Source organism: Coregonus clupeaformis, chromosome 31 (assembly GCF_020615455.1).
Source record: "Coregonus clupeaformis isolate EN_2021a chromosome 31, ASM2061545v1, whole genome shotgun sequence".
Classification (NCBI taxonomy): domain Eukaryota; kingdom Metazoa; phylum Chordata; class Actinopteri; order Salmoniformes; family Salmonidae; genus Coregonus; species Coregonus clupeaformis.
Genome location: NC_059222.1, coordinates 25535068 through 25547315, shown reverse-complemented (window position 1 = coordinate 25547315; position 12248 = coordinate 25535068). Strand labels below are relative to the sequence as shown.

Here is a 12248-nt window from a genome sequence, read left to right as displayed (position 1 = left end):
TAACGTATTCAAAAACATATTTGTCAGACTATTATTTGTTGGATTGTTATCAATAAACCCTGAACAGCTTCTCCCCCCAAGCCATAAGACTGCTACTAAATAGTTAGTTAAATAGTTAACCAAAAAGATACCCAGACTATCTGCATTTACCCTTTTTGCACTAACTTTTTTGACTCATCACATACGCTGCTGCCAATGTTTATTATCTATCCTGTTGCCAAGTCACTCTATTCCTAGTTATATGTAAAATATCTACCTCAATTACCTCGTACCCCTGCACATCGACTCGGTACTGCTACCCTGTGTATATAGCCAAGTTATCGTTACTCATTGTGTATTTATGATTACGTGTTTTCTATTATTTCTCTATTTTCTTTCTCTCCGCATTGTTTATGAAGCATGTGTGTAATGAAATTTGATTAGATTTTTATTTGAATAAAGTGTAAGTTACTTGGATGAGTAAACTAGAAAAATGTATATGAGTGGGAAGTTTAGTCTGAAATAGACTGTTAGGAGACTCAAGAGACTGAAAGCAAAACAACTAACATAACAAAATGAGTCAATAGGAACCACAGGCTATCTAACTCCTCGCTAGCATCCTGGTCCTCTCAACCATAGAAATAGAATCACAAGAATTGGCAACCCATTCTTCTGTTGATTGTATTTCTATGCTCTCCACCAACTCTTCCTTATCTGTCCTACAGATCCCCAACACCTGCCACTGTATTCCAGCACGTCAATAGCTCAGCCTTGTGTAACATCTCATCATCCATTGTCACTCAATGGGAGATACACTATATATGCTGTTGACCCCCAGGGAGCCTCAGGGGCCCCCAGGTCATTCTGGGGCTCTCACTGACGTGACATGTGATAGGGGTCACTGACTTTGCGCCATTGGCAGCATCAGATAACAGTAAAAGTAAACATGGGCATTGAGCTAGACTTTCTTCAATACACATACTTGTTGTTTCTTATTTATTTGTTATGATCGACCTTGAACATATAAATAAAGCGCAAGTGCAATTTGGCTCCGAATGTCATATGTGGGGACAGACTTTTTTTCCCTGAACAAATCTCCTGACCAGGAATAACTCGGGACTAGGGCCCCTGGTCAGGTAACATGGTCAGGAAAGATGCTCGACCCTAGGCATATAAAACCAGAAAAGGTCCCTTGTTGAACTGACCTCCAGTGACTGTAGGTATCCTTCCTGGGGGTCACAGAGCAGGGAGGAGATGCGGTGGTTGTTCCTCATGCAGCGCACGTTGCTGTCCCTCCACAGAGGAAAGATCTGACGAATAACTGTCATCCTCCCCAAAGCACTGTGGGCCAGCTCCATTATCTCTGTGTCACTGATCTCCTATAGCGAGAAGGGGAGAGAAGGGGACAGACATGTTAACGCATCAACAAAAATGCTCTATAGATTAACAAGGTGAAACAAAAACTGTCCTGCCTGTAACTACTATGACAAGGTGGACAGAGTCCCTGTGTATGGTCACCACATAAGAACAGTCTCAGTCGGACTCTCCTGATAAGACTGACAAGTCCTGCTGAGACTGTCCTTATATGGACACTGTACCTGAGGAGTATTTTCATTTTGATTCAGGATGTGGTCATTAATTATGAACGTGTTCAACAAACTTTTCATGTAGGCCTTTTACTTCTTGTGATTACTTTGGCATTCTGAAATTCATGAATGATCAGGAAGAGCCATTGCTTATACCAGAACAGGCACAGGCACAGGCACAGTGGCCATCCGATCTAAACAGCATAATACACATTGGAAACCCACAGTCAATATTCAAGCAATTTTCTGCATGTACAAACCGCAATATCCGCTGAGGGAAATAATGTATTAGAGTGAAATTGGTCATTGAAATGTTTGACGTCTAAGTGAACGAGTCATGAAAAGGGAAAAACTTAAGCGAGAGCTTTTGATGCTTGTTGTTGACAACACATAGCTCACTCAGCCTCTAGGCAATCTCTGAGCTCCTGCCTGGTAGACCCACCCGACCCAGGGCCTCATTTCACCCACCGCATCCACCCCCAGGATAGGTGCTAGTCAGCCACTGCCAGTTCCCAGGCTCCCTGCTCACCCCACCACCACAGCTGTTGGCTTGTCTTCTCATATTTGTTTGTTTTTGTGGTATTTTCTGCTTGCTTGGGCTTTCTGTCTGTCTGAAACAGCAGGGAAGCCTACGGTTCTATATCACTTCCACATCAACGAGAGCGATGATTCTCGCATGATTTGGTAATGATAACAGACACATCTGGTGCTGACCGTTTGGCATGATTCATTCATGCTACAACTATAATGTGATATAGGGGAAATAAATGCTGGTCGCAGCTTTATAAAATAATACTCTGAGCTGATAAATGAGTTAACTGCAGATGCACTGATAAAAATTATGAAGCAAAGCAGTGTGGGTAATGTTTTACTCCTCATCACATTGGTATTTTGTCCACATAAAGATGCCAAAGTTTTACACACTGATTTTTTCTGGTAAATAGAAATCTGGAAATCCCCACATAGTGCAGGCCAGGAGGGAGGTTGGGGGTTGGTGTTAGCACTAAAAGCCTGCTAAAGCTCTTATCCACATCCTGGTCCTGGTCTGGCCTCCCATGCCCCTCCTGATTTTACACTCTGATGTGTCCAACATCTGCAGGTGCTGTACAAACTGGGCCTCTATCCTGCCAACCCCAGGGCAGACCATCTGGTCATCCAACAAGTCCAAAAACTGGAGCTTACCTACTCCTACAGACTCTCAAGCCCCAGACAGGAGAGTGGCCCAGGAGAAGGACGATGGACAATAGACTATGGACTTGCACTGAGTGTACAAAACATTAAGGACACCTAATCTTTCCATGACATTGACTGACCAGGTCAATCCAGGTGAAAGCTATGATCCCTTATTGATGTCACTTATTAAATCCACTTCAATCAGTGTAGATGAAGGGGAGGAGATAGGTTAAAGAAGGATTTTTAAGCCTTGAGACAATTGAGACATAAATTGCGTATGTGTGCCATTGAGAGAGTGAATGGGCAAGACAAAATATTTAAGTGCCTTTGAACGGTGTATGGTAGTAGGTGCCAGGTGCACTTGTTTGAGTGTGTCAAGCACTGCAACGCTGCTGGGTTTTTCACGCTCAACAGTTTCCCATGTGTATCAAGAATGTATCAGGAATGGAAGGTGTTCTTAATGTTTCGTACAGTGTATAACAGACAGATATTTGGATGGAGGACACAACTGTTTAATCCCTGGCAAAAGTCCATGATCTCTTTCATAAAGACTCGTTTATGTAGACAGAGTAGTGTTGATCTTGGCCTGGGCCTTTGTAGCCCCTGTAGCACAGCTGGTAGAGCAAAGCGCTTGTAACGCCAAGGTAGTGGGTTCGATCCCCGGGACCACCCATACACAAATGTATGCACGCATGACTGTAAGTCGCTTTGGATAAAAGCGTCTGCTAAATGGCATATTATATTATTATATTAATAAGTAATGTAAAGCTACAGCAGTGTCTCAGCTAGGACAAGCTAGCTACACAGTGTGAAAGTGCAGAATGGTTGTACTGGAACCATAACTTGCAATACATTGCAGGCTCAATTTCATGACGAAAACCTATTTTCTGGTTCTGACAGAAAAACTATAAATAGTTTTCAACAAGCAGCCTCAAAAGCAACACAATTTTTAAACATAAATGAACAGTGCATGCTACCCACAGTAGGGGGGAGTGGGGTAAGTTGAGCCACCCTTGTTTCTAGGAAACTATACACAAAATTAATAATTTGACCAAATATTTAGGAAGAGGCCATCATTTCATGGAGTCTGAAGGAAGAAACAACATGGAAAAAGTGCTAAGCAAGTTAAGTAAAAAAAAACGGATTTTCGCCAAGTCAAATTAATTTAGAGGTTAGAGGTTTCATGATGCTTGTATTTAAACCAAAGTAGATCATTTTAATATTGTTTTATACATTAGTTGTGGTCTCTATAAGCTACAATATGAGGTATAAACCTAGCATGAAAGTGTATCATTGTAGCTGTGTGGGCTAATAGTCTAAATGTTTGCATTGGGGTAAGTTGAGCCAATGGTTGAGTCAGTGGCAAGTTGAGCAAATTGAAGTGCTTTCTTCCCAGGCCTAATGTAAGGCATTGTTGCTGGGATATGAGGTAACAACTGGGCTGTGCCTATGTAAAAAGTGTAAAACAAAAGTACAAAGTGTTTGTTAGGTCTTAAGCCTGTGATCAAATGTGCTTCAAATGATTAAAAGACAAAAACAGATTGTGATTGTGTTGAATTCTGTTTGGGAAATGATAATAGACATGGTTTTAAAAAGGTAGTGGTAATATCTCATACAGTACAGAATTTTTTTGGACAAGCTATGTTTTCAAAACGGTAATGCTTACATGAATTCTGATTATTTCCAGGGATACACAACATCCTGAAATATATGTAGATATCTTTGTTAGAAAGAACACTATCTTTCCCTTGATGGAGTGATGCTGAACGTAAAAAATTGCTCCCCTACATGATTCTACACAACTCTGGAACATCTGAGTCACTCAAACTTCTGATCTAATCTCTCTTTAAAGAAAATCCATATCATAACGCTTTGATCAGAAACATATTATTTAGAATAGTTTTTCATATTCCATTTGACTGATATCAAATGTAATTAAACAACAACAAATGAGATCTGCAAGATCTAAGCCTACACTAACTAAACACATTTCTATATTAGCAACAATTTATTCTGCCTGATGATGTTCAAGGCAAGTGATCCATGCAGGGTCTCCATATTTAACAATAGTATTTTATTTAAAAATATATATGTATACACCAACACTGAACAAGACCTGTATTATTTCCCTCTCTCTTTCGCTCTAATGTTGATGTAAATGTGGGGTTTCAGCCAAAGGATAGAAGAACCATGCTAGACTGCAGACACAGAGAATACAAAGTATACAGCTAATATGACCCTGGATTCACACATTTGATGTAAAGCAATAATTCACAAAGAGAAGACAGATAACACCAACTAAATAAGTACAAAAATGACATTTTCATGTGTTCATTCAATTATTCATGAACGTGGCTTGTTACCTTGAAAATATATCACTGAGTTGTTAAAAGGCGCAGACAGCCTTTCTCCTCTGTTAACATATAGACTAATATGCTATAAATTGTGTTCTTACACTGGTACAGTTATGCCCTATGAGAGATGTACAACTGCGCATGTGCGAAAATAAAGAAAGGGCATTTTCCCGCGTTCTGGTTGAAACACCAACGATGAACATGTGTGTTTATTCCTCCGTTAAGTAAGCCGGTATTCCTGTCCTGAAGATGACAGCACCAACAGGTTATGGGCCCAGGAGGGAACATGGAAGCCGATGGAATAGATTATGTTTCGACGGAGATGAAAAAAACTACGAGTTATGGGAGACGAAGTTTTTGGGACACTTGCGTTTGCTAGGGCTAAAGGCCACCATATTGAGCGTGGATGAAGATGAAGAAGACGGAGAGAAAAATGAAGAAGCCTACGCCCGAATTGATACAGGTTTTGGATGATAAAAGTCTTTCCCTGATAATGAGAGAAGCAGCAGATGATGGGAGAAAAGCGTTGAAGATATTGAGGGAACATTATGCAGGTAAAGGGAAGCCACGTGTGATTAGCCTCTACACTGAGCTAACTTCTCTTCAGAAAGCCAGTGACGAAAGTGTTACGGATTATATCATTCGTGCTAAGACGGCTATTACAGCACTGAGGAATGCTGAAGAGACTTTAAGTGACGGGCTGTTGATTGCAATGATTCTGAAAGGTTTTCCCGAATCATTTAAGCCGTTTTGCCATCCACATAACGCAGAGTGACGAGCCTACAACTTATGGCAAGTTCAAAACCAAGTTGAGGAGCTATGAAAGCACCGAGAAGTTTAGCGCCATTTCCACTGACGACAACGTGATGAAGGCAAGTAACAATAAAGTTAGCTGGCCAAGAGGAAGAGATAAAGGGACCGAGATAACCTGCTTCAACTGTGGCCAGAAAGGGCACAAGGCCCGGGAATGTACCGTTACTGGAGAGCACAGAGAACGAGAGACAGTGGTGTAGTTTTTGCAAGCGCTCCACTCATACTGACGCAAATTGCAGACGAAAAAGAAGAGACAATGTGAAACAAGCAACAGATGCTGAAGGCCACACATTTGCATTCAAAATAAGTGACTGTCAGCTTCGTGGACTGAAACATAAAGGGCTGATGGTTGATACGGGAGCAACGTCACATATAGTCACGGACATCGGGAAGTTTAAGGAGTTTGACGAGACTTTCAAACCGGAAAAACATTCCGTGGAGCTGGCTGATGGAACAAGAACGAATGGTGTCGCGGAGAGGAGAGGTGCAGCGGAGGTTTACCTGAGAGACAACACGGGTCGTCGGGTGAAAACAACGCTGACGAAGGCGCTGTACGTGCCGTCGTTTCCACAGGACATTTTCTCTGTTAAAGCAGCGACAGCCAACGGAGCTTCAGTCAACTTTCGACAGGGGTGTAACAAGCTCATCCACAAGAACGGTACCACTTTTGACATCGAGGAGTACGATAGACTTTACTATCTTAACACTGTAAGTGATGAAAATGATGATGGATGTCATGGGTGCTATGATATTCACACATGGCACAAAATTCTTGGCCACTGTAATTTTGAGGATGTGTCAAAGTTAGAAAATGTGACAGAGGGAATGAAAATCACAGGTAAGATTGACAAATCTACCCTCAACTGTGAAATCTGCACACAGGGAAAATTTGTTCAGAGCAGAAACAGAGAGCCTGATGAAAAGGCAAAAGCAGCTCTTGAGCTTGTGCACACTGATTTGGCTGGCCCTATTGAGCCAGAGGCGAAAGATGGGTTCAGATATACTCTAGCATTTACGGATGATTATTCAGGGGCAGTTTTTGTGTATTTCCTAAAAGCAAAAAGTGATACTGTAAAAGCTACTGAGAAGTTTATTGCTGATGTGGCCCCTTATGGAAAAATAAAGTGTGTCAGGTCAGATAATGGCACAGAGTACACAGCCAAAGAGTTCCAGTCACTGCTCAGTAAGAATGCCATAAGACATGAAACTTCAGCCCCTTACTCACCCCATCAAAATGGGACCGCTGAGAGAAATTGGAGAACACTGTTTGAAATGGCAAGATGCATGCTACTTGAGAGCAACCTACCAAAGAAATTGTGGACATATGCTGTAATGACTGCTGCAGTAATTCGCAATAGGTGTTACAATAAGCGTGTAGGACAGACTCCACACTACATGTTTACTGGGAGAAAGCCTGATCTTTCAAAGATGAAAGAATTTGGATCTGTTTGCTATGCATACAGACAGAACAAGAAAAAGTTGGACTCAAGATGTGAAAAGGGTATTTTTGTCGGGTATGATAAAAATAGTCCAGCATACCTAGTCTACTACCCAGACACTGGAAAAGTTCTTAAAAACAGATTAGTCAAGTTCGTTACAAAAGGTGTAGTCGAACGCCAAACTCAGACAGATTTGGAAATGAGTGATGATCTTCGTGGGGAGAGATTTCAATCCCCCATGCCAAAAGCCAAGATGGCAGATCAAAATTCCGAAGAGACACAAGATGTGCAAATCGAGACTTCAGATAGTCAGAGTCCACGCTATCCAGACAGAGAGAGGAAGAAGCCACAGTACTTAAAAGACTATGAGTGTAAAGTGAAGTGTGATGACCAGATACCACCTAGTGTTGACTACTGCTACAGAGTAATGTGCAATGCACCACAAACCTTCAAAGAAGCAATGATTTCACCAAAATCAGAGATTTGGGCTACTGCTATGAAGGAGGAGATGGATTCCCTTAGGGAAAATGATACATTCACATTGACCACACTGCCAGAGGGTAAAAATGCAGTGGGGGGCAGGTGGGTCTATGCGGTCAAAAACAATTCAGATGAGACTGAGACATACAAGGCAAGATATGTTGCAAAGGGATATAGTCAAGTGGCAGGAATAGACTATAAGGAGACTTTTTCTCCAACTGCAAATATGACATCAGTACGTTGTTTGATGCAGCTAGCAGCTCAGTATGACTTAGAGTTACATCAGATGGATGTCAAAACAGCATATCTACATGCTCCTATTGACTGTGAAGTGTACATGGAGCAACCAGAGGGTTTTGAAGTCAGGTCAGATACAGGTGAGCAACTAGTCTGCAAACTGAACAAGTCACTGTACGGCCTGAAACAGTCAGGAAGGAACTGGAACAAAATGTTGCATGATCACCTTAGTGAAAATGGTTTTACACAGAACCCAGCTGATCACTGTGTTTACAACAAACAAACTGCAACAGAAAGGATCATTTTGATAATTTGGGTCGATGATCTAATTATCGCTGCTAGTGATAGTGACTCACTCACAAGTGTAAAAGAAATGTTAAGTGAAAAATTTAAGATGAAAGATCTTGGGAGGCTTAGACATTTCCTAGGCATTGATTTTACACAAAGTGAAGGGAAAATAAAGATGAGCCAAACAAGGTACATAACCAAGATACTGGAAAGGTTTGGTATGTCAGACTGTAAAACAAGGTCAACACCATGTGAAAAAAAAAAAACTTTGATGGTGATGGTGAACCTATTGATTCAAAAAGGTATCGTGAAGTGATAGGCAGCTTGATATATGTTATGACATGTACAAGACCGGATATCAGCTGGATTGTCAGCAAGCTGTCACAATACCTATCAGAACCAAAAGAGCAACACTGGATAACAGCTAAACATGTGTTGAGGTACTTGAAGGGGACAATGAATCAGGAGTTGTGTTACAAAAAGGGGGGTGGAAAAACTCAACCTCGTAGCATATAGTGATGCTGATTGGGCAGCAGATCAAAGTGACAGACGAAGCATAACAGGGTATTGTTTTAGTTTAACTAAATGTGGACCTGTTATTTCATGGAGGTCTAAGAAGCAGCCAACAGTAGCTTTATCTACATGTGAAGCAGAGTACATGGCACTGGCTGCTACTACACAAGAAAGTTTGTACCTTGTACAGTTATTGGGCCAGATGGATAGTGAGTGCCAATATGCACCAGTAACAATCTTTGAAGATAACCAAGGTGCAATTGCTCTGTCAAAGAACCCAGTATGTCGTCAGAGATGTAAACATGTTGACATCAGATATCATTTCATTCGATCTGCGCTCAGTGATGGCAAAATAAGTATTGAATATTGTCCAACGGCAGACATGGTTGCAGATGTTTTGACTAAACCTGTAACGAAGTTCAAAAATGAAAAATTCTTGGGTTATATGTTTGGAATGTAAACTGACATTTGTGAGATGTATAACTGTAAGCTAAATGTGTTGATAGTTAGGTTGAATACGACTTGTACAGTATAAGAGCAAGTGGGGGTGTTAACATATAGACTAATATGCTATAAATTGTGTTCTTACACTGGTACAGTTATGCCCTATGAGAGATGTACAACTGCGCATGTGCGAAAATAAAGAAAGGGCATTTTCCCGCGTTCTGGTTGAAACACCAACGATGAACATGTGTGTTTATTCCTCCGTTAAGTAAGCCGGTATTCCTGTCCTGAAGATGACAGCACCAACATCCTCAATACATTTTCAGTTGATGTACAGAGGACAGTTCACCCATTTCTGATGTGGGCTCACAATGACAATAACTGCTAGTATATATGTTATGTATGTTAATATTGTATATTGGTTTTTAGAAGCAGCTCGTAGGCAGTGTGTTTCAAGTCTGGTCTTGAGACCACGAATTGAGTGTCTCGGTCTTGGGCAATGAGGACTCATTATTTCTTCCCGAGACCTGCCAAGACCAGCGGAGTAAAAAAAACTCTGAATTCTCACATTCAGTCAGCGCATAAAAATGCTTTTGCCAGACCAAATGTCCACACTCATTTCATGATACAGGTAACTGACAAAATAAAGGAAACACCAACATAAAGTGTCTTAATAGGGCATTGGACCACCACAAGCCAGAACAGCTTCAATGTACCTTGGCATAGATTCTAGTGTCTGGAAATCTATTGGAGGGATGTGACACCATTATTCTTTCACGAGAAATCCCATCATTTGGTGTTTTGTTGATGGTGATGGAAAACGCTGTCTCAGGAGCCGCTACAGAATCTCCCATAAGTGTTCAATTGGTTTGAGATCTGGTGTCTGAGAGGGCCATGGTATATGGTTTACATCGTATTCATGCTCATCAAACCTTTCAGTGACCACTCGTGCCCTGTGGATGGGGGAATTGTCATCCTATGGGGGCATAGCCATGGTAGGAAAAATAATGGCCTGTCCAGCATTTTTATACATGACCCTAAGCATGATGGGATGTTAATTGCTTAATTAACTCAAGAATAGGGCTGTTACGTGACGGTATTACCGCCACACCAGCGGTCACGAGTCATAAAGGCAGTCAAATTCCACGTGACCGTTTACGGTTAATAGGCTTCTCCAAGCTCTAATGCTGCCGGTGGTCAATAGTAGCCTACCAAACTTGCTAACTGCCTGGTACTCAGCACTCTATTGTCCCTCTAATCACCCTGACATCAATGCAAATGTCTTCGAACATCTAATCAAACATTTAATGAGAGCCCATGAGCTCATGTTGCACAACATTTCTATAGGCTATGAGAAAACAGAGTGATGGCCTCTATTAAAAAGAGGAGTATCCCATCAGCTTTCTATAGGCTAGGCCTACTATATTTATTTCTCAACTTTCCTAATATTAAGCATGTTGCTTCTCTTTACAACAAGAGTATAGCCTACCTGGCTGGCATGAAAATGAAACATGGGAAAAGCGTCCTCCATTCGCTATTTAACTGCATAGATGACATGTATTTTTTCCCCTGCCCCTGTTTCGAGACAGGTGCATGATAATGGTCCGTTCTAAATATATTACTTAGTATATGTAAAGACAAGATTAAATCAAGAATAGTCTGATTGGTGACAATATTAGCCTATCACTTTTATATATCATCACTTGGGAATGACACCCAGCGTAAGGCAAGAAACAATGCCTTTTTTTGCGACTTTTTCTAATCATACTCCCACACTTCATGTAGCCTAGCCCATAGGCCTATATGTTTTGATAAGGTTTGTAACACAACTAAAGTGGCCAAATAACTTCTTAAAATTAAGCACATTAATGTCACGATCGTCAAACACAGTGGACCAAGGCGCAGCGTATATGCGAACATACTTTTATTTATATTCACCCACACTAACAAAACAACAAAACGATACGTGAAGTCCTTGGTTACAACACAAAACCAACACGGAACAAGATCCCACAAAACACTGTGGAAAACAGGCTGCCTAAGTATGGTTCCCAATCAGAGACAACAAGCAACAGCTGACACTCGTTGCCTCTGATTGAGAACCACCCCGGCCAACACAGAAACACATGAGCTAGATAAAGAACCTAGAACACAAATACATAGAAACTACACACCCTGGCTCAACATAACAGAGTCCCAGAGCCAGGGCGTGACAATTAATCCACTTTACAAGGGGTGTAGAGCCTAACTGGCATACATAAGCAGCGCGTGAGTTTCAAGTTTGGGGAAGATAATTTTCACCATAAAAATGCACCTTTCTAACAAAAGCATTACACGCATAATCGCATTTGCGGTCACTTTTGATAATGGTGTTTTCCCGCTAATGGAACATTCACGCTTATAGCCTACTGCCTTATGTGCATTGCTGCGTGAAGAAATAGCCTAATAGTTTATCAACATTTCAAGCTAAACGTTCTGATCTGTTGCGTCAGCCTCATTGCGTAAAAAGGTTTTTGCGATGCTAGTGGTTGCATTCATTTGGGATCCATCGCATCCCACAACTGTCCCAGACTATGTTTGGAATATGTATTTCTCACACAGAGTAGAATAGGTCAACTTTTGCACTATGGGGGATAGTAGATTGGCTAGTGCTTTTGCTGTTCATTAGGCCTACTCATCTTGTTGGCTGACGAAAAGTAAATGTGGACAGTTCTTCCAATATCATCAATATAAACCTCGGAAATGGATAAGGATGCGCGCAGTTGTGACCCCGATGTGATGAAGAGCCATGTGAGATCACGTGATGGAGAGCCATGTGAGTGAGAGGTGCTTCGGATGCACGCAGCACTCAGGGAGAAGGGAAATATAATGATTAGCCGCAAAAGGCATGGATTTTTTTAACCGGCATTATGGCCACACAAAGTGCTTGTCAAATTGTGAAT

The 12248-nt window shown here is 41.4% G+C and overlaps 1 protein-coding gene across 1 annotated transcript in view; it reads right to left on the bottom strand.

Moving 5' to 3' along the window:
* The window catches only part of LOC121547303 (glutamate receptor ionotropic, delta-1), a 509157-nt gene that overhangs the window by 85452 nt on the left and 411457 nt on the right, over nt 1-12248 (bottom strand). Inside the window, exon 6 of the mRNA XM_041858495.2 lies at nt 1185-1358. Within this exon, the coding sequence (XP_041714429.1) occupies nt 1185-1358 (174 nt within the window). The remainder of the gene's footprint in view (nt 1-1184; nt 1359-12248) is intronic.